The following is a 27051-nucleotide window of genomic DNA, read 5'->3' as shown; positions in this document are numbered from 1 at the left end:
ACAACTGCAAGTAGGGAGGACCCGGTGGGAGATGGGAAGGCGGCCGCTTCCAGAAACCAGGACCGAACACACACACACCGTCTTTGACAGGCCGTCGCTCGATGCTGTCAGGTTCCAGTTCCTCATGGGAAAGAAAGATCCTCAGGCGTTTGAGGGAGACACTCGCCTATACAGAGAGCAATGGTAGGGGAGAGTTATTTTTAAACAGCTTTTTGCAAAACAAACCAAGGTTAACTTCCAGTGGTTTCCCTGGGTGTGGAGGGGCACACACCCTCCCTTATTTCCGAAGGTCCCACATTTCTTAGAACCAGTGTACACTTTAGTATTAAATAAAACAAAACAAAACAAAACAAAAAAAGAAAGAAACAGGTTTTGGTTCTGCTTTGTTTTAAAAGCCCACAAAAGGTATTTCAGAAAAAAATGGGCAAATGACTGGGCACGGCAGCACAAGCCTGTAATCCCAACACTTTGGGAGGCCGAGGCAGGCATATCACTTGAGGTCAGGAGTTTGAGACCAGCCTGGCCGACATGGTGAAACCCCGCCTCTGCTAAAAAAATATATTAAATTAGCCTGGTGTGGTGGCGTGCACCTGCAATCCCAGCTACTCGGGAGGCGGAAGCAGGAGAATCACTTGAACCTGGGAAGGCAGAGGTTGCAGTGAGCCAAGATCGTGCCACTGCACTCCAGCCTGAGCGACAGATTGAGGCTCCATCTCAAAAAAATAAATAAAAAATAAATAAAAATATAAGAAAAAAAGGGCAGAGGCCTGGTGGAAAAGGGACTCTGGAAACATAACAGCAAACGCAACAGAGCCAATTCAAACAGCCCAATGGGACAGGCATTTCTGAGATACGCCAGAAAACTTGGATATGGGCTGAGTATTATTGTAAAAACTTATTGTTAATGTGCTTAGACATGATGATGGTGCTATATTATGTCGGAAGAAATGCATGCTCAAGTATTTGTGGGTAGAATGTGAGGGGTCCGAGATTTGCTTTAAAATTATTTGGCAAAGAAAGGAAAGAATGAAGAGATAGATAGCAGAGTTTAGCATTAAAAAAAAAATGAAGGCCGGGCGCGGTGGCTCAAGCCTGTAATCCCAGCACTTTGGGAGGCCGAGGCGGGCGGATCACAAGGTCAGGAGATCGAGACCACAGTGAAACCCCGTCTCTACTAAAAATACAAAAAAAAATTAGCCGGGCGCGGTGGCGGGCGCCTGTAGTCCCAGCTACTCAGGAGGCTGAGGCAGGAGAATGGCGGGAACCTGGGAGGCGGAGCTTGCAGTGAGCCGAGATCGCGCCACTGCACTCCAGCCTGGGCAACAGCGTGAGACTCCTTCTCAAAAAAAAAAAAAAAAAAAAAAAAAAAAAAATGAAGGGAGAGAAGGACAAGGGAGGGATACTTAAAAAGGATGAGATAAAACAACTGTGGCAAAATGTTTTGGTTTCTTCTTTTTTTTTTTTTTTTTTTTTTTTTTTTGAGACAGAGTCTCGCTCTGTCGCCCAGGCTGGAGTGCAGTGGCGCCATCTCGGCTCACTGCAAGCTCCGCCTGCAGGGTTCACGCCATTCTCCTGCCTCAGCCTCCTGAGTAGCTAGGACTACAGGCGCCCGCCACCATGCCGGCTAATTTTTTTGTATTTTTAGTAGAGACAGGGTTTCATCATGTTAGCCAGGATGGTCTCAATCTCCTGACCTCGTGATCCGCCTGCCTCGGCCTCCCAAAGTGCTGGGATTACAGGCGTGAGTCACCGTGCCAGGCCTTGGTTTCTTTTTTTGAGACAGAGTCTTGCTCTGTTGCCCAGGCTGGTGTGTGGTGGTACAAATATAGCTCACTGCAGCCTCAAATTCCTAGGCTCAAGCAATCCTCCTGCCTCAGCCTCCCATGTAGCCACTGCAGGCATGTACCCCATGCCTATTTTGTTATTTTTTGTAGAGATGGGGTCTCATTATGTTGCCCAGGCTGATTTTGAATGCCTGGACTGAAGCAATCCTATCACCTCAGCCTCCCAAAGTGCTGGGATTACAGGCCACTGTGCCCAGCCAAAAAATGCTGATGTTGAATCTGAGTGATGTGTACACAGGGTTCATGTTGTATTGTTCCCTTTTTTGGAGACGAAGTCTCACTCAGTCACACGCAGGCTGGAGTGCAATGGCGTGATCTCGGCTCACTGCAACCTCCGCCTCCTGGGTTCAAGCGATTCTCGTGCCTCAGCCTCCAGAGTAGCTGGGATTACAGGCACCCGCCACCACACCTGGCTAATTTTTGTATTTTTAGTAGAGACAGGGTTTCCCCATGTTGGCCAGGTGAGTCTTGAACTCCTGACCTCAGGTGATCCACCCGCCTTGGCCTCCCAAAGTGCTGGGACGGCAGGTGTGAGCCATCATGCCTGGCTTTTTCTTTCTTTCTTTCTTTCTTTTTAATACCAGCTCACAAGCTTAAAGCTATTCTACTTCTGTGTACACTTGACATTTTTCATAATAAAAAGAATTTTTTTTGTGTGTTTGACAAAGCCTGCAATCAGAGTTGTACTATCAAATTTTAAGGTTGATTTGTCTATGTAGTTGAAATGGAGTTTTCAAAATGAATGTTCCCAATGCTCAGAAAAAGAATGTGAAAATAGTGCAGCAAAGCGACAGGAGCTTCCAACACTGCCCAAGTGTGACAGAGGAGAAAGCCACCCCTCCTTACACAGTCAATGGCACAAATTTTACAGATTCTACAGGGTCTGCATTATTTTTTTTTAAACAACAACAAAAACAGGGTCTTACTCCCTTCACCCAGGCTAGAGTGTAGTGGTGTGACTATGACTCAATGCAGCCTCAACTTCCCAAGCTCAGCTGCTCCTCCCACCTCAGCCTCCTGAGTAGCTGGGAGTACAGGGGCACATCACCATGCCTGGCTAATTTTCATATATGTGTGCGTGCGTGTGTGTGTGTGTATATATGACATATATATGACAACATATGACATAATATAAATTATATATAATACATAAAATATATAAAATATATATATTACATACATAACATAAAATATATATTTATATATTTTATATATATATATATTTTTTTTTTGGTACAGACAGGCTTTCACCACATTGCCCAAGCTAGTCTCAAACTCCTGGGCTCAAGAGATCCACCTGCCTTGGCCTCCCAAAGTGCTGGGATTATAGGCATGTGCCACCATGCCCAGCCGTAAGGCTGGGGTTTTTCTTCTCTTTTTTTTTTTTAATTTTGAGACGGAGTTTTTGCTGTGTCACCCAGACTGGAGTGCAATGGCACGATCTTGGCTCACTGCAAACTCTTCCTCCTGAGCTCAAGCAATTCTCCTGCCTCAGCCTTCCGAGTAGCTGGGATTACAGGGACCCGCCACCACACCTGGCTAATTTTTGTATTTTTAGTAGAGGTTGCACCGTGTTGGCCAGGTTGGTCTCGAACTCTTGACCTCAGGTGATCTACCTGTCTCAGCCTCCCAAAGTGCTGGAATTATAGGCGTGAACCACTGCACCCGGCTGTAAGGTTGGGGTTTCTCAAAGCGTGGGTGGTGAAGACCTATCAGTGGGTTGTAAAATCAATCAGGTCAGACAAGAACTACATTTTCGAAAAAAAGGATAGGAATGGAGGACGAATAGAAGAAGAGAACAGAGTATTTCAGAAAGATTCTTCCAGAGCATGGGAAAGCCTTGCTGCATTAAACTTGATTTATCTACTCACATGCGAGTTCTCTGTCAAGAAGTCAAACGCATTTTCTTTCTTTCGGGCATGACCAGACAAAAGCATGGCAGCCTCGGTCCAGGCCTCATGGAGCCCATTTGGGAGCATGATCTAGAGGCTGCGCTCAGGGGCATTTCCATGCTTTTGCGGCCTAGAACCCCAAGGCCCCCTCTCTGAAGTCGCCCCAGTTTCCCCCTGTACCTGCACGATGCTGCTGATGACCATGGGGAGAATGTTCAGGGGAAACCGGAGGATGTTGAACAAGGCCAAAGACACGAAGGCTTTCTGGGCATCCAGGATGTTGTTCTTGTCAATGGTCACGTAGACGGCAAATGTGCACAGGGCCACCTGCAAGCAGAACGTCCAGTGCTGACTGCTGTGCCCTGAGTGAGAATCATCATTCTAGGAGCAGTGACAGGCCCTGGGGACAAGCTCCGGCCCTCCCCAGGTAGCCACAACTGGCCGGCTGCTGGAGCTCGTGGAAAAGCCTGGTGCAGCATCTGGCACACAGCAGATGCTCACTAAACACTCCAGGAATGAACTGGATAAATCAATGATCAGGAGCCCCAAGAACTGGCCTCTCCCATCAATTTTCTCGGCGATGTTCTACAGGGGCATTCTTAGTATTTCTCAAAAGCACCAAGCACGATCCCCAAGCCAGGCCTTTGCCCCTGCAGTTTCCTCTGCCTGAAACCATCTTCCAGCCGGATGGCCGCCTGGCTCCTCCCGCTCACCATTCAAGGGAGATGCCTCTCCCACTCTACCAAACAGCCCTGCCATCTGGCCATCATCCCATGTATTTTCAGGGTCTCAGCACTGCCATTTCATTGCTACTTCCTGGAAGGTCATACGGCTTAAAAGTAAAAACCACACGCTTTGCCGTCTATCCGCTGTGGGGCCCTGGTTGAGTTATTTCACCTCTCCAGGTGAGCCCCTCTTTTCTCATCTATAAAATGGGAGTCATGACGTGATTCTAAGGGCTGTTGGCACTTACAAAGGGTGCTTATATGCACAGGGCCCAAGCACGGTAAAACTCAACAGATGGCAGCTGTTTTTATTTCTTGTTACAGGATTTGGTCCAAATTCCTTTGATCATTCTTCCAAGGAATCTATTAACCTGGTTCCATGAGCGAGAGCCTGGTCCCACGGGCAGGCAGAGCTGGTTCGTGTTCTGGCTCTGACATTAACAAGACAGATGACGTTGAACCATGGCACAGAAATTTTCCAGGCGCCAATGCCAAGAGGGAGGCAAGGTGCTCAAAATGACAGGGACACATGATCCCTGGGTGCAGGGGTGCAATCATGGCTCACCACAGCCTCGACCTCCCGGGCCTAAGCATTCCTCCCACCTCAGCCTCCTGAGTAACAAGGACTACAGGTGCATACCGCCATGCCCAGCTAATTCTTTTTATTTTTGTACAGACAGGGTCTCCCTATGTTTCCTAGGCTGTTCTTGAATGCCTGGGCTCAGGCCATCTGCCTGCCTCGGCCACCTGAAGTGCTGGGATTACAGGCGTGAGCCACCATCCTGGCTCCTGTCTTCTAAGCGGTAACGACACACTGGCATCCTACCTCACGATACTTTTTTTTTTTTTTTTTGAGACACAGTCTCATTCCTTTGCACAGGATGGAGTGCAGTGGTGCAATCGCAGCTCACTGCAACCTCTGCCTCCCAGGGTCAAACGATTCTCATGCCTCAGCCTCCAAGTAGCTGGGACTACAGGCGCCCGCCACCATGCCCAGCTAATTTTTTTGTATTTTTCTTAGTAGAGATGGAGTTTCACCATTTTGGTCAGGCTGGTCTTGAGCTCCTGGCCTCAAGTGATCTGTCTGCCTCGGCCTCCCAAAGTGCTGGGATTACAGGTGTGAGCCACCATGCCCGGCCCAGAGATATACTCTTTACTCAAAAGAGTCTACGTGTATCTACATGATAGACTATTCAGCCATAAAAAGGAGTGAAATTCTTACACATGCTAAAACATGGATAAACTTTGAAAACATCATGCTAAGAAACCAGTCAGATGGCCGGGCGGGGTGGCTCACACCTGAAATCCCAGCACTTTGGGAGGCTGAGGGGGGTGGATCACCTGAGGTCGGGAGTTGCAGACCAGCCTGATCAACATGGAGAAACTCCGTCTCTACTAAAAATACAAAATTAGCCAGGAGTGGAGGTGCATGCCTATAATCCCAGCTACTCAGGAGGCTGAGGCAGGAGAATCGCTTGAACTCGGGAGGCAAAGGTTGTAGGGAGCCAAGGTCGTGCCATTGCACTCCAGGTGGGCAACAAGAGCGAAACTCCATCTCAAAAAAAAAAAAAAAAAAGAAAGAAAGAAGCAGTCAGAAAAGGTCACCTGTTGTTTGATTCCATTTATATGTAACGTCCAGAGAAGATAAACAGACAGAGACAGAAAGCAGATTAGTGGTTGCCTGGAATGGAAGGTTTGGGGAGCAAGTGACAACAGATACAGGGCTTCCTTTTGGGGTAATGACAACGTCCTGAAATTAGTGGTGACTATCGTATCATTTATACAAAAAACCCACTGGGTGACCGTCACACTACCTACACAAAAACCCACTGCACGACTGTCACACCACCTACACGAAAACCCACTGGGTGAGCGTCACGCCACCTACACGAAAACCCACTGGGTGAGCGTCACGCCACCTACACGAAAACCCACTGGGTGAGCGTCACGCCACCTACACGAAAACCCACTGGGTGAGTGTCACGCCACCTACACAAAAACCCACTGGGCAACTGTCACACCACCTACACGAAAACCCACTGGGCAACCGTCACGCCACCTACACGAAAACCCACTGGGTGTCACACCACCTACACGAAAAAACCACTGAATTGCACACTTTAAAATGGTGAATTACATGTTCATCAAAAAAAATAAATTTGGATGGGCATGGTAGCCCACGCGTGTAATCCAAATGCTTTGGGAGACCAAGGAGGGGGGATCACTTGAGGTCAGGAGTTCGAGCTGAGCCTGCGCAACAAAGCAACGCTGTGTCTCTACAAAATCTTTTACAAAATAAGCCAGGCAGCTGGCTCCATGGCTCATGCCTGTAATTCCAGCATGTTGGGAGGCCGAGGCAGGTGGTTCACCTGAGGTCAGGAGTTCAAGACCAGCCTGCCCAAACAGCAAAACCCCGTCTCTACTAAAAATATGAAAATTAGCTGGATGTGGTGGTGTGTGCCTGTAGTCCCAGCTACTAGGAGGCTGAGGCAGGAGAATTGCTTTAACCCGGGAGGTGGAGGTTGCAATGAGCCAAGATCGCGCCACTGCACTCCAGCCTGGGCGACAGAACAAGACTCCGTCTCAAAATAATAATAGTAATAATATTAATAAAAAATAAGTCGGGCATAGTGGCATGCACCTGTAGTCCTAGCTACTAAGGAGGCTGAGGCAGGAGAATTACTTGAGTCCAGGAGGTCGAGGCTGCAGTGAGCTATGACTGCGCCGCCACACCAGCCTGGGTAACAGAGTGACGCCCCCATCTCTAAACAAGTAATTTTTTTTAAAGCATCTCTCCAAAGTCAACCTATTTTTCAGTGTAGAAGTCAAAGTGCTGACTCAGATCCCAGGGCCCAGCTGGTTTGTAAAGTCCCTTCCCTGTACCTCATTTGGCCTCATCTGTCACTCTCCCCTCACTCCCACTGTTTCAGCCTCCATGCTTTATCTCACCTATGAACGGGCACAGTAATGCCCCGGGGCCTTTGCACGTGCTCTTGCTCCCCCTGGTTGGCCTCTTCACCTCCATCAACTCTTATCCTCAAGTGTCACCTTCTCAGTGAGGCTGGACCACCCTATTTAAAACTGCAAGCCTCCCCTATTACAAAGACCTGACTCTTTTCTTTCTATAGCACTTAGGATGGCTTTCTCTAGCACTAGGATTTATTGTGCCTACTATTTCTTGTCTGTCTCTTTCCGTGAAAATAAATGTTCCACGACTGGAGATTATTACCTGTAGTATTCACTGCTGTATTGTCAGAGCCTAGGACAGAGCCCAGGATATGGTGCTCAGTGAATGTCTGCTGGGTAGATGATGGACGGGTGAGAGTGGATAAATGAGTGGGGAAGGGGTGGATGAATTTGCCTTAGGGCGGAAGAGCCCATCAGAAGTGTCTCTTCAGCAGTAAGCAAACCAGGCCTCAGGCATCTCACCACCAAAACGTACCAGCCCCCTTGGTGAGCCAAGTATCAACTGATGCTGGCTGCTGGCAGCACAGGGCACATACAGAGAGGGGACAGGACAACATCATGCAGCCCCTTTCAGGTCCACAGTCCTGGTTTCTCCCTAAGGAGGAGGTCATCCAGCCATCCGCCCCTCAGGTGTTAACTGAGCACCTATTATGCACTGGGGACTGAGGTGGGCTTGGCAACCCCGAGACGCACAGTCTAGTGGAAGCACAGGTTTTAACAGGTTCCCAACAGGCAGTGTTTGGAAATCTGAAGAGGCTGGTAGGATGGGCACAATGACTGGGGCTCCAGGCAGGAGGAGACTGGAGTTTGCAACAGCCTTGTAATAGGCGAGGGTCAAGGGTGCAAAAGTCCTTCATACACAATGAGGAGCACCGGTCCCCTAGGTGCCTTTTTTGAGAAACGTGGAAAACCAACGAACAGAACCCCCACACTCCAGCCCACCTTCTAAAAACCCTGACGCCCTGTGGGCAGATTATCTGCTCTCACTGCCTGCCTGGCATCTACTGCGCTGTTTATGGCAACATGCAGTTTTCTCTGGGGGAACTGAACTTCTCCCAATCTCAACCTACGAGCTTCAGCCACAGATGAACCTCCTCCCTCACCCCCTACCTGGGCCCCAAGCCCCGAAAGACATGACCCAGGCCTGGCTGACCCAAGCATCCCATCTCCCTGGCCTCAGTGACTGGTTCAGGAAGAAGCATGTGATCGACCACAACCAATGAGACTCAATCCCATAGCTCTGCCGGAAGTATTAGGGGAAAGTAAGACTCTGCTCACACGGGTTGCTGAGGTGACAAGATGATCAGGAAACTGCCAGCTCATCAAGAAACCACCATCAAGACAACAGAGCTGAGAGTCAGAGACGCTGTTCTTCCCAACATTATCTTGGGAACTCCCAGATCTAGTCATGTCCGGAACCCCATTCCTGCTTAAAAGTCTTTTTCTAGACTTTTCAGTTCTGTGACTCAAAAATCCCCCTCTTCTCTTACTCTAGTTGATTTAAGCTAGGTTTCTGTTATTTGCAAGACAGTTCCTAAGGAATATGATTTATTCCAACCTCTCATTCATGCATGTATGTATTCATTTACCTACATACATTTACGGAGCATGAACCATTTGCCAAGTTCCCTATGCTTGGACAGTACGAGCACAAAATGACAAGGTCTGACTGGGCGTGGTGGCTCACGTCTGTAATCCCAGCACTTTGAGATGCTCAGGGGGGCGGATCACTTGAGGTCAGGAGTTTGAGACCAGCCTGGCCAACATGGTGAAACCCCATCTCTACTAAAAAGAAAAAATTAGCTGGGTGTGGTGGTGCACACCTATAATTCCAGCTCCTTGGGAGGCTGAGGCAGGAGAATCAGCTGAACCCGGGAGGTGGAGGTTGCAGTGAGCTGAGATTGTGCCACTGCACTCCAACCTGGGCGACGGAATGAGACTCTGTCTCAACAATACACAAATGTATAAACATATAAATAAATAAAACGACATGGTCGTGGCCGTGTCTCCATGGACCCCAGGATATGATCAGCAGAGAACTACAGGACAGATCATTACCATAAAGAATGATGAATTACTCGAACAAAGGGAAATTCAGGGTAAACAGAAGGCAAGAAGCTCACAAATCATCCAAGACAGAAAATGTTAAATACTGACGGCTGCCTGGCAATGCTATTTTAGGAAAGTGCATTAGGTGGACGTGGTAAACGCCAGGCTTGGCATTCCAAAAAAACAGTCCCATCAGTCCCCGGATGGCATCCCTGGCCTTCCCCGGCCTCTGTGTTCCATCACACCTACCACTGGGTAAACACCTCATCGTCTTTGAAGCACAGGAATGCACCAGTGGAAAAAACACTCAGACACCTTCCAGGCAACTGAAGGCCACATATTTTATCCTAATGTAGTCAGAGGCTTCGATGCCTCGGCCAGGACCAAGGTCTCCAACTGACACCCAGGCCCCTCTGTTTCTTGCCGAACCGCTCAACAAACTCTGTCTCTGGAAACTCCGGGAAACTGAATGGCAAGGAAGGTCAAGAAAAGGTTAAGTAAAGCCGGTAGCGGGGTTCAGAATCTCACATCTGTAATCCCAGCTACTCCAGATGCTGAGGCAGGAGGATCACTTTAGCTCAGGAGTTGGAGGTTGCAGTGAGCCGTGATCAAGCCACTGTACTCCAGCTTGGGCAGCAAAACAAGACCCTGTCTATAAAAAAAAAAAAAAAAAAAAAAAAAAAAAAAAAAAAAAAGAAAAGGAGAGAGAAAAGAAAAGAGGGGAGGGGAGGGGATGGGACAGGAGGGGAGGGGATGGGACAGGAGGGGAGGGGATGGTAGGGGAGGGGAGAGGAGGGGAGGGGAGGGAACGGTAGGGGAGGGGAGGGGAGGGAAGGGGAAGGGAGGGGACAGTGGGGAAGGGAGGGGACAGTGGGGAAGGAAGGGGAAGGGAGAGGACAGTAAGGGAGGGGACGGGAGGGGGAGGGGAGGGGAGGGGAGGGGAGAGGAGGGGAGGGAAGCCAAACCAGTCCTGCTCTTAAGCATCTTCTGCTGTGCTTTCCTAACGGGGAACAGGGCAGGAAGTGATCATATAAGTTTGGTGACAACCTGGAAACTGGGGGTTTTGCCAACTAATCCAATGCGCAGAGGAAAAAGCTGTGCGAACACTACGCATCCCCTCCTAAGTGGGACACAAGTCACAGACCAAACCTCATCACCTGCTCCCTCTGGCTTTGGACCTTTTCCTCTAAGAAAGACCTTTCAAAATGCCATCAAGGCCCGGCGCAGTGACTCATACCTACAATCCCAGCACTTTGGGAGACAGAGGCAGGCGGATTGCTTGAGCTCAGGAGTTTGAAAACGTCCTGGGCAACAAAGTGAGACCCTGTCTCTGCAAAAATTACGGAAAGTAGCTGGGCATGGTGGCGCATGCTTGTAGTCCCAGCTGCTTGGGAGGCTGAGGTTGGAGGATCACTTGAGCCTAGGAGGCAGAGGTTGCAGTGAGCCGAGATCATGTCACTGCACTCCAGCTTGGGCGGCAGAATGAGACCCCGTCTCAAAAAAAGAAAAAAAAAAGCCATGTATTTCTGTATGATTCTTACTATCACTTGTATACAAGTAAATAGAATCATGTAACCATAACTACATGTATGACATGCATCCATCATTACAGTGATACAGACACAGACTCTCTCTGGAAACACACACAAGAAACACGGAGAGAGGGAAGCAAGCTGACCAGTGTTAGGAGGAAAGGCTTGGGCCTTTCACTATGGACTGTGATTCTCAACTGGAAGAATTTTATCCCCCAAGGGGACATTTCGCAATGCCTGGAGCCATATTCCATTGTCACCAATGGGAAGAACAAGGAGACGTACGACTTAGCATCTGGCAGGCAGAGGCCACAGATGCTGGGAAACATTCTACGATGTGCAGGCCAGGACCTACAACACAGGGACAAAGGATGACCTGTTGGCGAATGTCAGCAGGCTGAGGTGGCCAAGTGCAGAGAAGTCCGGCTGTATGAATAGCATCTGGTGCAGCTTTAATTATGTTTCACCATATGCAAATACATTACTTTCTACTTTTTAAAGTAAGACCGACCAGACATGGTGGCTCACGCCTGTAATCCCAGCACTATGGGAGGCCAAGGTGGGTGGATCACTTGAGGCCAGGAGTTTGAGACCAGCCTGTCCAACATGGCGAAACCCCATCTCTACTAAAAATACAAAAAATTGGCTTGGCATGGTGGCATGCGCCTATAATCCCAGCTACTTGGAAACTGAGGCAGGAGAATTGCTTGAACCCTGGTGAAACCCCATCTCTACTAAAAATACAAAAATTAGCTGGGCATGGTAGTGGGTGCCTGTAATCCCAGCTACTCGGGAGGCTGAGGCACAAGAATCGCTTGAACCCAAGAGGCGGAGGTTGCAGTGAGCCAAGATCATGCCACTGTACTCCAGCCTGGCCAGAGAGCAAGACTCCGTCTCAAAAAAACAAAAAGGAGAGGCTAGGCGCATCGGCTCACACCTATAATCCCAGCATGATGGGAGGACAAAGTAGGTGGATCGCTTGAGGTCAGGAGTTCAAGACCAGCCTGGCGAACGTGACAAAAACCCGTCTCTACCAAAAATATTCAAATTAATAAGGCATGGTGGTGCGTGTTTGTAATCCTAGCTAGTCGGGGGACTGAGGCAGGAGAATTGCTTGAACTGGGAGGTAGAAGTTGCATTAAGCTGAGATGGCACCACTGCACTTCAGCCTGGGTGACATAGCGAGACTGTCTCCAAAGGGAAAAAAAAAAAAGAGTTTGTCAATGCACCCCAGTAAAGTCAAGAGACTGGAATATAAGAGGAATGCAATGTACAAGGCAGAATGCAGGGGCATTGGAGCTGGAAGTGATCTTAGGGAACACGGAGTTACAGAGGGACAACAAGATGCCATTTCTTGCTCAACTCCAGGCCACTGGCACCAGTCACCTGGAGGGCTGCTTGAACATAACTCAGTGGGAAAGAACCCCTTGAGTGACTGTGGGTGTCTGCTGTGGGCATGAGGAGTGAGGGCAGGGCCCTGTATTTGACATGCTTGGAATCTAACCCCTTCATTTTCCATGTGACAAAACCTAGAGCCAGTGAGGTGAGATGACCAGCTTTGGGGTCACACTGTGAGCTGGCAGTAGAACGTGGCAAGTGTCCTGAGTCTCAGAAGAACATTCCAGTCCTCTAAGCCAGGGGCTGGCCAAGGATGGCTGAGGTCCACATTTGGCCCACACCTGTTTACATGCGGCCCATGAGCTCAGCATTGATTTCCTTTTTTTTTTTTTTAATTTTTTTTGAGACAGAGTCTTGTTCTGTTGCCCAGGCTTAGAGTGCAGTGGCATGACCTCGGCTCACTGCGATCTCCGCCTCCTGGGTTCAAACGATTCCCTTGCCTCAGCCTCCCAAGAAGCTGGGATGACCGGCGTGCTTCATCACGCCCGGCTAATTTTTTTTTGGGGGGTCGGGGGGGAGGGGAGAGGTGGCGGGCAAGGCAAAGGGTCTCACTCTGTTGCCCAGTCAGCAGTGCAGTGGCATGATCTTGGCTCACTGCAACTTCTGCCTCCTGGGTTGAAGCAATCCTCTTGCCTCAGCTTCCTGAGTAGCTGTGACTACAGGTGAGCACCACCACTTCCAGCTAATTTTTGTATTTTTAGTACAGAGGGGGTTTCACCATGTTGGCCAGGCTGGTCTCAGTCTCCTAGCCTCAAGCAACCCACCCGCCTCAGTTTCCCAAAGTGCTGAGATTACAGGCACGAGCCCCTGCACCCAGCCAGATTTCATATTTTTTAAAAGCTAAAAAAAAAATTAAAAGAATATTACATGACACATGCAAATTCTATAAAATTCAAATATTGGTGTCTCCAAATATAGTTTTACAGGAACATAGCCGCACCCATCGGTTTCCGTATTATCTAAGGCTGCTTTCGCACTACGCTAGGAGAGACTGGTATTTGTAACAGAGACTGTATGGCCCGGAATTCCGAAAGTATTGACAGAAAAAGTTTCTTTACTCCTACTTTCTGTCAGTCTCTCTCGAATTTCAATGTGCATATACACCACCTAGAAAAGTAGTTACAACACCGATTCAGTTTCAGTGGATCTGGGCTGAGGTCTGAAATTCTGCACTGTTAACAAGCACCAGGTGATGCCATGGCTGCTGATCCAAGGATCACACTATAGGTAGTGAGGATCCACACCAGTGTCTCTACATGTCTACCTGAACCAGCAGCAGCAGCACCCAGGGATATGTCAGGAATGCAAATACTCAGGCCCCACCCAGACCTGCTAAAACTGAACATCTGGGTGGGGCCCAGAAAGCTGAGTTTTATAGTAACAAGCCAGCACAGTGGCTCACGCCTGTAATCCCAGCACTTTGGGAGGCCAAGGCGGGTGGATCGCCTGAGGTCAGGAGTTCAAGACCAGCCTGGCCAACATGGTGAAACACCATCTGTACTAAAGATATTTAAAAAATTAGCCGAGCGTGGTGTCGCACGCCTGTAATCCCAGCTACTCGGAGGCTGGGGTGGAAGAATAGCTTGAATCCGGGAGGTGGAGGTTACAGTAAGCCAAGATCATGCCACAGCAATCAAGCCTGGCCGACAGACTGAGACTTCATCTCGATAGATAGATAAATAAAACATAGTAACAAGCTCTCCAGGTGATTGTGATGCAGGCTTGAATTTGAACACCATCTCTCCTACAGTTCCAGACCCTGACAGATGTAAGGCAAGACTAAGAAAATTCACTGTCAGCATGAACACGCTTTTGCAAATGCTGAAACGACTGCAGCTTCCTTAGACATTCCACCTGCAACCCAGCTAAGATGAAGCAGGTGGTAGTTTAACAGAAAAGTTCCATATTCATAAACATGTTTAACTCCGCTTCACAGAAACTTGCCAGAAAAACATATGATTTGCCAATCTGACCAAGAAGGAATAGCTGTAATGAGCACGACATTACAAAAAGAATCACACCGTTAATAAAAAGACAGAAAGAAAAAACAAACACGGGGCATGATCTGAAGTCATCCTTCACCATTAACTGTTTTTAACTGTGCTTAAAAGGGAATTTCCATAGTCCATCTCTATGCGGTCTCCTGATTTGCAGCCAATTTTGCAAAATGGTAAGTTGCACTATTGTCTTTAAACTTTTCAAAGTCAGTTAGGCAGGGAAAGACCCGTCACCATACCCCAGGACAGGTGCCAGAACTTTCAGTGTAGCAAGGATCATAATAGCAAAACAAACAAACAAACAAACAAACAAACAAAAAAAAAACAGGGAACAACCTGTTTTTGCAAAGAATGGGAGAAAGGGTAATTCCAGCAGGGCACATCCACACGTGAGACAAGCATCCATCATGAACACAAATGAAGCAAGCCGGGCATGGCAGCAGTGCACCTGGAGCCCCAGCTACTTCGAAAGCCAAAGCAGGAGGATTGCTTGGGACCAGGAGTTCAAGGCTGCAGTGAGCTACGATCGCACCACTGTACTCCAGCCTGGGGAACAGAGTGAGACACCAGTTCAAAACTCCCCCCCCTCCGCCCCCACAAAAAAAAAAACTAAAATGAAGCAGATCAGAATGAATGAACTAAAACTATATATTATTAACTACACAACAGAGAACACTATGTACAGTATGATTCCATTTAAATCTGTCAAAATATTTAAATACCTAGATGCTTGTCCATTTTTTTCTAAAAGCATACAGAAAACTGTCACTTTGGAGGAGAGGAATTGATGGAAGAGAAGACAATACACTTTTCGTTTTACATCTTTCTGTATTTTTCTTTTTTTTTCACGATGGATGACAAATATTTGTTCAGCACCTGCTATGCACTATTTTACATACTGAGGATATAGCAGTCAACAGAAAAGACAAAAATGCCATCTGGAGCTGACATCCTAGCGGGGAAAGGCAGACAATAAAATAAGTCTATTTGATTTTTTTAAAAAACTTTTTTTTAATTTTTTTTGAGACAGGGTCTTGCTCTGTTGCCCAGGCTGGAGTGCCATGGCTCGATATCGGCTCACTGCAACCTCTGCCACCCGGGTTCAGAGGATTCTCATGTCTCAGCCTCCTGAGTAGCTGGGAATATAGGCATACACCACCATGCCCAGCTAATTTTTTTTTTTTTTTTTTTTTTTTAAGCAGAGACAGGGTTTCACCAGGTGGACCAGGTTGGTCTCGAGCTCTTAGCCTCAAGTGACCCACCTCAGACTCCCAAAGTGCTGGGATTTCAGGCATGAGCCACCGCACCCAGACCAAAATAAGTAAATTTTAGAGTGTGTTTAGATCATGCCACTTGACATGTGGCCCACGGGACACTGACAATCCACACTTTGTGACCAGTTGCTGATAAAATAAGGAGGCAGCACCATAATGTAGATCAACTATGGCACCAAGCGTGCCACTTGGCTCAGCTCACACTTTGTTTCTTGCAAGGCTATCTAAACACAGCAAGCAGAGGGCACTGGTTTGCATCCTGGCACAAGCTGCCTATATCACAGTGAACAGATAACAAACAATTCCTAAACAGGTTGGCTAAGAAGCTGCTAAATGTGAATAAAATAAAGAAGAATGGAGAAGATGGCAAATGTTTAAGGCAAGTGTTTAGGGAAGGCCTTGCTGACATAGTTACCTTTTTTTTGTTTTGTTTTCTTTTTTTTGAGACAAGGTCTCGCTGTCGCTCAGGCTGGAGCGCAGTGGCGTGATCTTGGCCCTCTGCAACCGTCGCGTCCCAGGTTGAAGCAATTCTCTTGCCTCAGCCTCCCGAGTAGCTGTGACTACAGGCATGCGCCCCTACGCCTGGCTAATTTTTTTGTATTTTTAGTAGAGACTGGGTTTCACCATGTTGGCCAGGATGTTCTTGAACTCCTGACCTCTGGTGATCCACCTGCTTTGGCCTCCCAGAGTGCTGGGATTACAGGCATGAGCCACTGCACCTGGGCGACATAGTGACCTTTTAAAAATATTCAGGTATGCAGACAAAATAAAACATCAAATAATGAGGGCCAGGAAAAATGTGGCCTCACTCACCAGGAAGGGTGTGCAGACCCAGGTGAAGGTGCCCACGGCTGCCAGGTAGGCAGACTTCTTCAGCACCTTCAGCTCCTCCTGCCTGATGGCCAGCACCTTGTCCTTGAACGCCAGCTCCCAGGCATAAAGCTTTAGCACCTTGATCCCATTGAGAATTTCATTCATCAGCTTGATCCGATTGTCTTTGCTCTTCATGTGGGCCACCTTGGAAGAGAAAGGCAGTCAACACATCTGGGGCGACCCTGGGATCAGACCATCACTCAACATCACCAGCTATTCTTTCTCATAAATTTTATTATATGCTTTGACATGTGAATTTTTTTTTTTTTTTTTGAGACGGAGTCTGGCTCTGTCGCCCAGGCTGGGGTGCAGTGGCCAGATCTCAGCTCACTGCAAGCTCCGCCTCCCAGGTTTACGCCATTCTCCTGCCTCAGCCTCCCGAGTAGCTGGAACTATAGGCGCCCGCCACCGCGCCCGGCTAGTTTTTTGTATTTTTTAGTAGAGACGGGGTTTCACTGTGTTAGCCAGGATGGTCTCGATCTCCTGACCTCGTGATCCACCCATCTCGGCCTCCCAAAGTGCTAGGATTACAGGCGTGAGCCACTGTGCCCGGCCGTGAATGTTTTTTATATTGATTTTTTCTTTTCAATAGAGATGCGGTTTCAGCACACTGCCCAGGCTGGTCTCAAACTCCTGTGCTGGGATTATAGGTGTGAGCCACCTCACTGGGCCTCAACATCACTGTCTATTAAAAACAGGCCTCCTGAGGGTGAGAGAGCTGACCCTGTAATCCCTATGAGCCCTACTCTTGAGTCCCGAGACCACACCAAAGGACTCCGCTATCAAGGAAAAAAAAAACCCTTCAAATCATGTTAGGTTGATTTGGAGAAACACACTCATTGGAGAAACACACTCAATTTCAAATCCAGAAATAGAGGCAAGAAAAACCCTTCAAGTGTCCAGAAAAGAAGGGATTCAGTCCCTATTCTGCTGACCCAAACACAGGAGACATGACGTTGGTGGTTTTCTTCTCTGTTTTCTTATTTTTTCTTTTTTTTTTTTGTGAGACAGTCTCGCTCTGTCGCCCAGGCTGGAGTACAATAGCATGATCTGGGCTCACTGCAACCTCTGCCTCCCGGGTTAAAGAGATTCTCCTACCTTAGCCTCCTGAGTAGCTGGGACTATAAATGCCTGCCATCATACCTGGCTAATTTTTCTGTTTTTAGTAGAGATGGGGCTTCACCATGTTGGCCAGACTGGTCTCGAACTCCTGACTTCAAGTGATCCACCGACCTCAGCCTCCCAGAGTGCTGGGATTACAGATATGAACCACCACACCTAACCTGTTTTATTTTATTTCTTGTCAGCCCAGTTTTCTTTTTTGGGGGAACAGCATCTCACTCTGACATCCAGGCTGGAGTGCAGTGGCATGATCATAGCTCACTGCAGCCTTGAATTCCTGGGCTCAAGCAATCTTCCCACTTCAGCCTCCTTAGTAGCTGAGACCACAGGCACATGCCACCACATCTAGTTCATTTTCGTATTTTTTTGTAGAGATGGCATCTTGCTATGTTGCCCAGGCTGGTCTTGCACTCCTGGCCACAAGCCATCCTCCTGTCTCAGCCTCCCAAAGAGCTGGGATTACAGACATGAACCCCTGTGCCTGACCCATGGTTGTTAAAATAGTGAAATGTTTCTGTACTGGCTAGCACTGGTTCCAAACAGTGGATACTTGTGCAGTGCAGTTGTTAAATATTTTTAATACCACCAGCATTCTGTGTATACCAGCAACTTTTCTAAGCACTTTACATGTATTCAGACACTTAACATTCACAAGAACTCTATCATTGAGTGCTACAGTCATCCCCGGGTCACAGATGGGAACAATTTAAGCTACAAGATCTCGAGGACAGTGACTGAAGTGGGTTCAGAGTCGGGTCACTCAGGGAATCCTACACATCAGAGACTGAAGGGTGACTCGATCCTAAAGCCCCTGCCTCACCAATCCCACCCAACCCTAACCCGTGAGGCCTCTCCTTCCAACGGGCCCATGTCCTGAAACTCATCTCCCTGTGGTACCATCAGGGCAGCCAAGTGCTCCCATTTGAAATTCCACAGCACATCATCAATATCCATCAACAGAAGAGCACAGAAATAAACCGCACCACCTCCGTTATGGACCAAAAGGCACCAGGTCGGGAGAATGAATTGAAGCTATACAGCATAGCACAGAGAGGCCCCCAAAGCAGGGCACTAAAAGACAAAAATCATGCTGTCACGTGGGCCCATTTAAGTAAAAACAGATATGGTAATAATATCACACACACACAGACCAACATATATAATGGCCAGGCATGGTGGCTCATGCCTGTAATCCCAGCACTTTGGGAGGCCAAGGCAGGTGGATCACCTGAGGTCAGGAGTTCAAGACCAGCCTGGCCAATGTGGTGAAGCCTCGTCTCTACTAAAAACACAAAAATTAGCTGGGTGTGGTGGTGGGCACCTCTAATCCCAGCTGCTCAGGAGGCTGAGGCAGGAGAATTGCTTGAACCCGGGAGGCAGAGGTTGCAGTGAGCCAAGATTGCACCATTACACTCCAGCCTGGGCAACAAAGTGTGACTCCGTCTCAACAAACAAAAAAACCCCACATATATAAAAACCAAACCTAACTACACCATTAATCAGGTCTGTATATACATACACAGAAAATTCTAGGAGTTGCTTCTATATATTTGCAGTGGTTGAGAGAGTAGGGAAGGGGGTATCCCCTTTTAAGTACTTTCTATGATTTAAACTTTTTTTTTTTTTTTTTTTGAGACAGGGTCTCACTCTGTTGCCCAGGCTGGAGTGCAGTGGCACAATCATGGCTCACTATAGCCTCGACCTCCTGGGCTCAGGTGATCCTCACGCTTCAGCCTCCCAAGTAGCTGGGACTACAGGCACGCATCACCACACAAAGCTAACTTACCCATTTGTGGTAGAGACGGGGTTTCACCATGTCTCCAAGGCTAGTCTTGAATTCCTAAGCTCAGGCGATCCACCTAACTTGGCTTCCCAAAATGCTGAAATTACAGGGGTGAGCCCGGCTTGAACTTTTTTATAACAAGAAACCACACTCTGTTACTTGTGTATTTAAACATTTTAAAATACAAAATATCTCCAAAAATAAAAATCTGAAAGCCGGGCATGGTGGTTCCCACCTGTAATCCCAACACTTTGAGAGGCTGAGGCAACAGGATCACTTAAGCCCAGGAGTTTGAGACCAGCCTGGGCAACAGAGCAAGGCCCCATCTTAGAAATTAATTACTTATTTTAATTTAAATAAAGACATTAACACCATGTCTGGTACAAGGTAAGACCTAATAAGAGGGAAAAAAGTAGGGGGTAATTTGCACTCAACTCTTGAAAGCTGAGTCATACACACACATAATAAACAAGACAATGGGAAACAAAGATTCTCAGAGGCTCCCAGACCTTCTGATTCCAGTCACCGGCCTACAAGGTCTAACCATGTGTCAGGAGCTCTCAATCTTGGCCGCCCAATATAACGACCTGGGAAGCTGTACATCTTGATGTCCAGACCCCACTCACGATAAGTGAATCAGAATCCCAGATATGGGGCCTGGGCATCAGCATTTGTTAAAGCTCCCCAGGTGACTCCAACTGGCAAGCAAGGCTGAGAACCCCAGGGACTGAGCAGAAGGAACTGGACTAAAATCTGCATGGAGAGGCTCCTGCCTAGGGCCTGGCTTGGGGGCCCGCAGAGACACATGCCTTACCTGATACGTCTTGGTCTTCATCGCCATCACAGCATTGACGGGCACCATGAGGACCATCACGGCCACTCCAGCCAGGATGGGAGGGCCCAGGTTCTAAGGAAGGAAAGGAGACTCTTAATCACTCACCAGACAGGAGAAAGCAGGGCCCTTAACAGCTTCCCGGCTGATCAATCCCATGTGGATGCTGCTGACCAAGTTCAGGACAAGGTGTGTTACTTTTACCCCACAATAGGGTGTTAAGAGCCTGTGGTTTCATTCCTGAGCATTTCTCTGGGTCCTCCCAATCCCTTGAAGAATAAGCAAGTCCGTGCTCCTTTCTCCCAAGCACCTGGGGCCACATGAGTTGTGTAAATTACAACTTGAGAATTCTAATTTTTTTTCTTTTTTTTTTTTTTTTTTTTTTTTAGGAGATGAGATTTCGCTATCTTGTCCAGGCTGCAGTACAGTGGCTATGTGTATCAGTGATCCACCTACTTTAGTCTCCAAAGTAGCTGGGACTACAGGTAAGCATTAGGTCTTGCTACACTGCCCAGGTTGGTCTTCAACTCCTGGGCTCCAGCAATCCTCCCAATTCAGCCTCCCAAGTAGCTATGACTACAGTCACACCACCATGCCCAGCTAATTTTTTTTGTTTGTTTGTTTTTTAGGGACAAGGTCTCACTATGTTTCCCAAGCTGGTCTCGAACTCATGGGCTCAAGCGATCTTCCCACCTCTGCCTCCCAAGTAGCTGGGATTACAGGTGCGAGCCACCACACCCAGCTTAGATTTTTAGAAAGGTAATAAGGTAGTAAGCAGAAAAGTGTGAACATGACCACCTGACTGCTTGTCCTGCTTGAAGGCTACTTACAAGTTTAGCCCTTGGCTAGTGTCTGCATACTTGCAGGGCTTCCACCAATAACAGAACTGGTAAGAGTGGCTCAGTGTGCCTCACCTGTTTGTACCAACAATATGATTTATGCTGAACACCGCTTTCCCTCTAGGAGTCTAGACTTTTGGTATGTGCCAAGCAAAGGGTGCTTATGTGACCTGCCCCTAAAAAACCCCAAGCACTGGGCTCCTACCAAGCTTCCCTGGTTGGCAACATTTCACATGCATCATCATAATGGTGGCCGGAGAATTAGTGCACCTGTGTGACTCTGCTGGGGACTCCCAGAAACCTGTACCTGGCTTCCTTTGAACACTGCCCCATGTGTTCCTTAATCTTTGCTAATTTTGCTGTATTAACTTATAGCCTTGTGGCCAGGTGCAGTGACTCACACCTGTAATCCCATCACTTTGGGAGGACAAAGTGGGAAGATAGCTTGAGGGTGTAAGTTCGAGACCAGCCTGGGCAACATAGCGAGACCCCATTTCTAAAAAAAAATAAATAACTTAGCCAGGCATGGTGGCGTGAACCTGTGGTACCCAGCTAGATGAGAGGACAAAGTGGGAAAACTGCCTGAGACCAGGAATTTAAGGCTGCAGTGAGCTATGATCCCATCACTGTACTCCAGCATGGGCAACAGAGCAAGACTCTGTCCCTTAAAAGCAAAAACAAAGTAACAAAAACACAAGACAGCCCCCACAACAAAGAACTGTCTGGTCCCAAGTGTCAACAGTGCTGAACTCAAGCAACTACCATCTAAAACAAGATGTGATGTTAGACAATTTTGTTAATGGTTCACAAACCAATCCTGAAGCCAATTCTAAAAGAAATGTTCCAAAAATATTTTTCCCATAGTAGCACTTTTGTGAAAGTAGATTCCCCAAGACATCTGCTTGAAAAGACATTCATTCAGATTTTTATTTTTTCTTCTAGAGACAGGGTCTTGTCTTGCCACCCAGGTAGGAGTGCAGTGGTGTGATCCGAGCTCACTGCAGCCTCTGAACTCCTAGGCTCAAGCAATCCTCCTGCCTCAGCCTCCAGGGTAGCTGGGACCACGGGTAGGCACCACCACACCCAGCTAATTTTTTTTTTTTTTTTTTAGAGACAGGGTCTCACTATGTTGCCTGGGCTGGTCTCAAACTCCTAACTTCAAGCAATCGTTCCACCTCAGCCTCCCAAAGTGCTGGGATTACAGGCACATGCCACCTCTATCTGTGCCCAGCCTATTAGATAATTAAATTCTGGTGTTTTTTTCTGAGTTGTATTATTAGAAACACTTTACCCACCTTCTGCTCTACAGATGTACAAAAAAAGCAAACTACAGACAAATAAACCAGTAATTTTTTCCTCTTCCTTTTTCTTTCTTTCTTTTTTTTTGAGACAGATTCTCACTCTGTTGCCCAAGCTGGAGTGTAGTGGCGCAATCTCAGCTCAATGCAACCTCTGCCTCCCGGATTCAGGCCATTCTCCTGCCTCGGCCACCCAAGTAGCTGAGATTACAGGCATATACCACCATGCCCAGCTAATGTTTATATTTTTAGTAGAGACAGGGTTTTGCCATGTTGGCCAGGCTGGTCTCCTGGCCTCAGATGATCCACCCACCTCGGCCTCCCAAAGTGTTCAGATCACAGGCATGAGCCATTTCGTTCAGCCCTTCTCTTTCAATAACAGGTAATAATTTGAGCTGTGCCCATTATGCACCAGGCCCTGCTGGGGTTGTACCCACGAAGACACAAAAGTCAGCTGCTGTGTGTCTGCAAGTAGCTAACATGTTACCCGTCAAAGAGGAGGCAGTACACTGAGCATGAAAAACAAACAAACAAAAAAAAAACAACTATTTCAGAAAGTGGACCGGGCATGACACGCCTGTAATTCCAACACTTGGGGAGACCACAGAGGGTAGATCAGCTGAGGCCAGGAGTTCAAGATCAGCCTCGCCAACATGGTGAAACTCCGTCTCTACTAAAAATACAAAAAAAAAAGAAAAATTAGTGGGCTTGGTGGTGTAGGCCTGTAGTCCCAGCTACTCGGGAAACTGAGGCAGGAGAACTGCTTGAACCTGGGTGGCAGGGGTTGCAGTGAACCGAGATGGCACACTGCACTCCAGCCCAGACAACAGAGCGTGACTCCGTATCAAAAAAAAAAAAAAAAAAACTACTCCAGAAAGTATTATTAGATGAGTTCCTATACTAAAGTTACTGGGATTCAAAATCCAAAAAAACGAGAAAGTCCATCTAATTAAGAGGGGAGGGGAAATCAATGCAAGTAGTGTCTGCTACAGCCTGGGGGGGATGAGCAGGCTTAAATCAATTAGGAAGGAAGGAAAGGCAGGTGACAAAGACCCAGAAGTGGCAAAGCACAAGGCATGTGTTGTGCTATGAGCCTCTTTGCTCATCATCATTTTATTTTGGGAACACTCCCTCCTCACATGGAAGGGCTGTCGTCAATCACATCTCTTCTGCCATGGGAGAGGACATGTGACCCAGGCTGGCCAATCAGTGAACTCTGCCTCCTGGGCTACAGTGATGTGGTTCAGGGGTGTGAACAGGACCAAGCCAGGCCAATCAGAGTGCTCTCTGAGACTGACTCTGGCTGTGCAGAGAAATGCTGCCTTGTCTTTTCTCTGGCACCTTTATCTGTCAGGATGTTATCAGCCCAAAGCTATGGAGCCATGTGGGGAAGTACCACTGAGAATGATGTCAACTCAGAGGACAAGAGGGCTAGGAAATGATGAGTGAGTGAGTGAAACTGAGTACTGACAACATTGCCTGATCTCCTGGATCAATCCACACCTGAAGCTAGTCCCCAGATTTCTGAGATACATGCAGCCCCAAAGTTCCCTTTATTTACTTAGGCTACTTTAAGATAGATGTCTATCCCTTGCAATTGAGAGAATTTTGACCACCATAATTAGGGACCAGTGAATAAATGAGTCTGGTCAGCGTTTGGGAGGATTCAATGGGAGAAACATGTGTCCATTGTAGGGGAGTTAATTACTGACACTGTCAAGGAAAGAGAAAATGAAAACGCCAGGCCACCAAGGAGAACATCAATCTGACAATTCAGGAAAGGAACAAAATACCGAGGAATTGGTTAACAGGCTGGAAAATAAGATATGAACGACAGCCGGAACTGCCAGGGAGCTATACATGCCATTACCACCAACACCCACTCCCTCAGCCCGCTGCCCACACATACGAGACCCTCCCTGCATGCAAAGGGGAACGGCGTCAAACACACACCCGCCACAGGAGGTAGAGAGCAAGGATGACTTGCAGGGGGGCTGACCAGATCATGTTAATGTATGTGGCCAAGTCCATGAACCTCTGGGCGTCCACAGACATGAGGTTGACGATCTCCCCGACCGTGGAGGATTTTCTGGCTGCATTGGTGATCACCAGGGCCTGTGGGACAAAGGAGAGGGAAGGTGGGTGAGTGCGGCGGGTGAAGAGGCCTGACTCTCCCTCCAGGCCACGGAGAGGAAGGAGACTTTCAGGGGCGGAAATGCCGCAGAGATCTCTGCTCCTCCCCTCCTGACCTATCTGTCTGCCCAGGATGCCTCTGTCATCTCAAAGCCCACATTCTTATCCATGGTGCTGCCTCCCAACCTCGAACTCATCAACTGGCAAGGGACCTTAGGCGTCCTCGAAACCAGGTCTTCACATGCTTTAATGTGCACACATGCAGCCGGGTTTTTTTGGGGGGAGTGGTAGGGGGTGGGGGGAGTTGTTTCAGATCCTGCAGGTCTGGGATGTGGCCTGGGATTCTTCATTTCTACTATGTTTCCATGTTGCGCCAATGCTGCTGGTCCCAGAACCCACTGAAGGACCGAGGGTCTGGGCCAGGGTCTCTAAGTCTTGGCATTCTTGACATCTGGGGTTGGATAATTCTTTGGGGGTCTGTCTATCTTGTACACTGTAGGAGGTTTACCAGCATCCCTGGCCTCCACTCACTACATGCCCTCACCCCCAGTTGGAACAACCAAAAATACCCCCAGATATTGCCAAACATGCCCTGGAGGCTGGGGTGCAAATCTCCCTGGCCCTCAAACATGGTTGTACACTATCGTCTGGTGAGTTTTAAAAACACTAAGACATTAGCAGGTGTGGTGATGCACGCCTCTGGTCCCAGCTACATGGGGGACTGAGTTGGCAGGATCGCTTGAGCCCAGGAGGTGGAGGCTGCAGTGAGTCAAGATCGTGCCACTACACTCCAGCCTGGGTGACAGAGCGAGACCCTGTCTCAAAAAATAAAAATAAATAAAAAATAAAAACACTGACACCTGGGTGCAACCTCAGCAATCTCAATTTCACTGGTCTGGTACAACCTAGGTGTCAGGAAGTTTTTTCGAGACAGGGTCTCATTCTGTCACACAGGATGGAATGGAGGGCTACCATCAGGATTCACTGCAGCCTCCAACTCCTGGGCTCAGGCGATTCTTTTAACTCAACCTCGTGAGTAGCTGGGACTACAGGTGCACACCACCATACCTGGCTAATTTTTTTTATTTTCTGCAGAGTGGGGTCTTGTTATATTGACCAGGCTGGTATTGAACTTCCAGCCTCCAGTGATTCTCCCATCTTGGTCTCCCAAACTGCTGGGATTACAGGCATGAGTCACAGTGCCTGGCCTGTAGCAGTTTAAGCTCCCCAGGTGAGTCTAATTCACAGACAGGCTTGAGAATCACCCTTCATCAAGTACCTGCGAGACTGCCTCTTCCTAACCTATGGGCCAAGCAGTTTCCTTGACCTCGAGACAAAAAAAAAAAAAATGTATAGGGATCAAGAAGATAATTTGGTTCCTTTGAAACTGGATGTACACAAATGCCTGCTACATACTCTTATCATGCAAGGAATGTGCCACCTGCTCAGTTCAAATTAAGAGTGATAACAGGCTGGGTGCAGTGGCTTATGCCTGTAATCCCAGCACTTTGGGAGGCTGAGGCAGGTGGATCACCTGAGGTCAGCGGTTCAAGATCAGCCCGGCCAACGTGGCAAAACCCTGTTTCTATTAAAAATACAAAAATTAGCAGGTTATGGTGGCAGGCACCTGTAGTCTCAGCTACTTAGGAGGCTGAGGCAGAAGAACTGCTTGAACTCAGGAGGTGGAAGTTGCAGTGAGCCAATATCATGCCGCTGCACTCTAGTCTGGGGGACAAAGTGAGACTCACTCTCAAAAAAAAAGAAAAACAAGAGTGACAGTAAACTGAAACACAGAATGTTAACAGCAGAACGAGGATCCAAATTGGATTTCACCACACGGAGGGCCACCAATCCATCTAAGAAACTCAATTACCCAGAGCTGATACACAAGGACATCTACACGCCAACCCTTGAAATCAGCTTTGCTAACGTACAATGCCTGATGCCCAGTGTCCATGCCACCTAAGGCCACGGAAGTTCCCCTCATGCTACTGCTCCGGAATCTGGGCTGGAAATCCCCACGCTGGTCCCAGAGTAACCCAGGGCTGCAGGAGGGGATGTCAAAGTCGGGCCACATGCCAACGGCACAGCGCCCCCTACCTTCCGATAGACAGCCCCAATGACGGCGGTCTTGATCCTCATGCCGCTGACGAAGCAGATGTGGAAGTACTGGTGCAGCACCAGGGTCTGCAGGCAGGCAGCGACGAACAGCAGCGCGGTGTAGAAGTAGCCCTGCCAGTCTGGGGCCTTTGTGTCATTCACGAAGTTGATGAGCAACCTGCAAAGGAGCAGAGAGGGCCTGGAATGACTTGTGACATGTGGGGGCAGGGAAAAGGGCCTCAGTGTTGGGCATTCCAACTTTCTCCTGAGCCAGACAGGCTAGACACTATCACTTCAGTTTCACAGATGGAAAAACAAGTCCACAGCGGTGATCTGGCTGTGCAGGTGGCCCAAACTGCTCATAACAGAGGCTTCTGTCTTGGGGTTGTGTAC

At 48.1% G+C, this 27051-nt stretch overlaps 1 protein-coding gene across 2 annotated transcripts in view; it reads right to left on the bottom strand.

Moving 5' to 3' along the window:
• The window catches only part of LOC105467719 (ATP binding cassette subfamily C member 1 (ABCC1 blood group)), a 195150-nt gene that overhangs the window by 71796 nt on the left and 96303 nt on the right, over positions 1-27051 (bottom strand). For both annotated transcript variants that reach the window (XM_071084179.1, XM_071084180.1), the window contains exons 9-14: positions 26659-26836; positions 24379-24540; positions 20271-20363; positions 16492-16695; positions 3917-4063; positions 79-166 (exon numbers count right to left, since the gene is read on the bottom strand). In XM_071084179.1, coding sequence (XP_070940280.1) covers positions 79-166; positions 3917-4063; positions 16492-16695; positions 20271-20363; positions 24379-24540; positions 26659-26836 — 872 coding nt within the window. The remainder of the gene's footprint in view (positions 1-78; positions 167-3916; positions 4064-16491; positions 16696-20270; positions 20364-24378; positions 24541-26658; positions 26837-27051) is intronic.

The sequence above is a fragment of the Macaca nemestrina genome, chromosome 18, assembly GCF_043159975.1.
Source record: "Macaca nemestrina isolate mMacNem1 chromosome 18, mMacNem.hap1, whole genome shotgun sequence".
Taxonomy (NCBI): domain Eukaryota; kingdom Metazoa; phylum Chordata; class Mammalia; order Primates; family Cercopithecidae; genus Macaca; species Macaca nemestrina.
The sequence above is the reverse complement of the archived record's forward strand: the minus strand, read 5'-3'. Positions and strand labels throughout refer to the sequence as shown.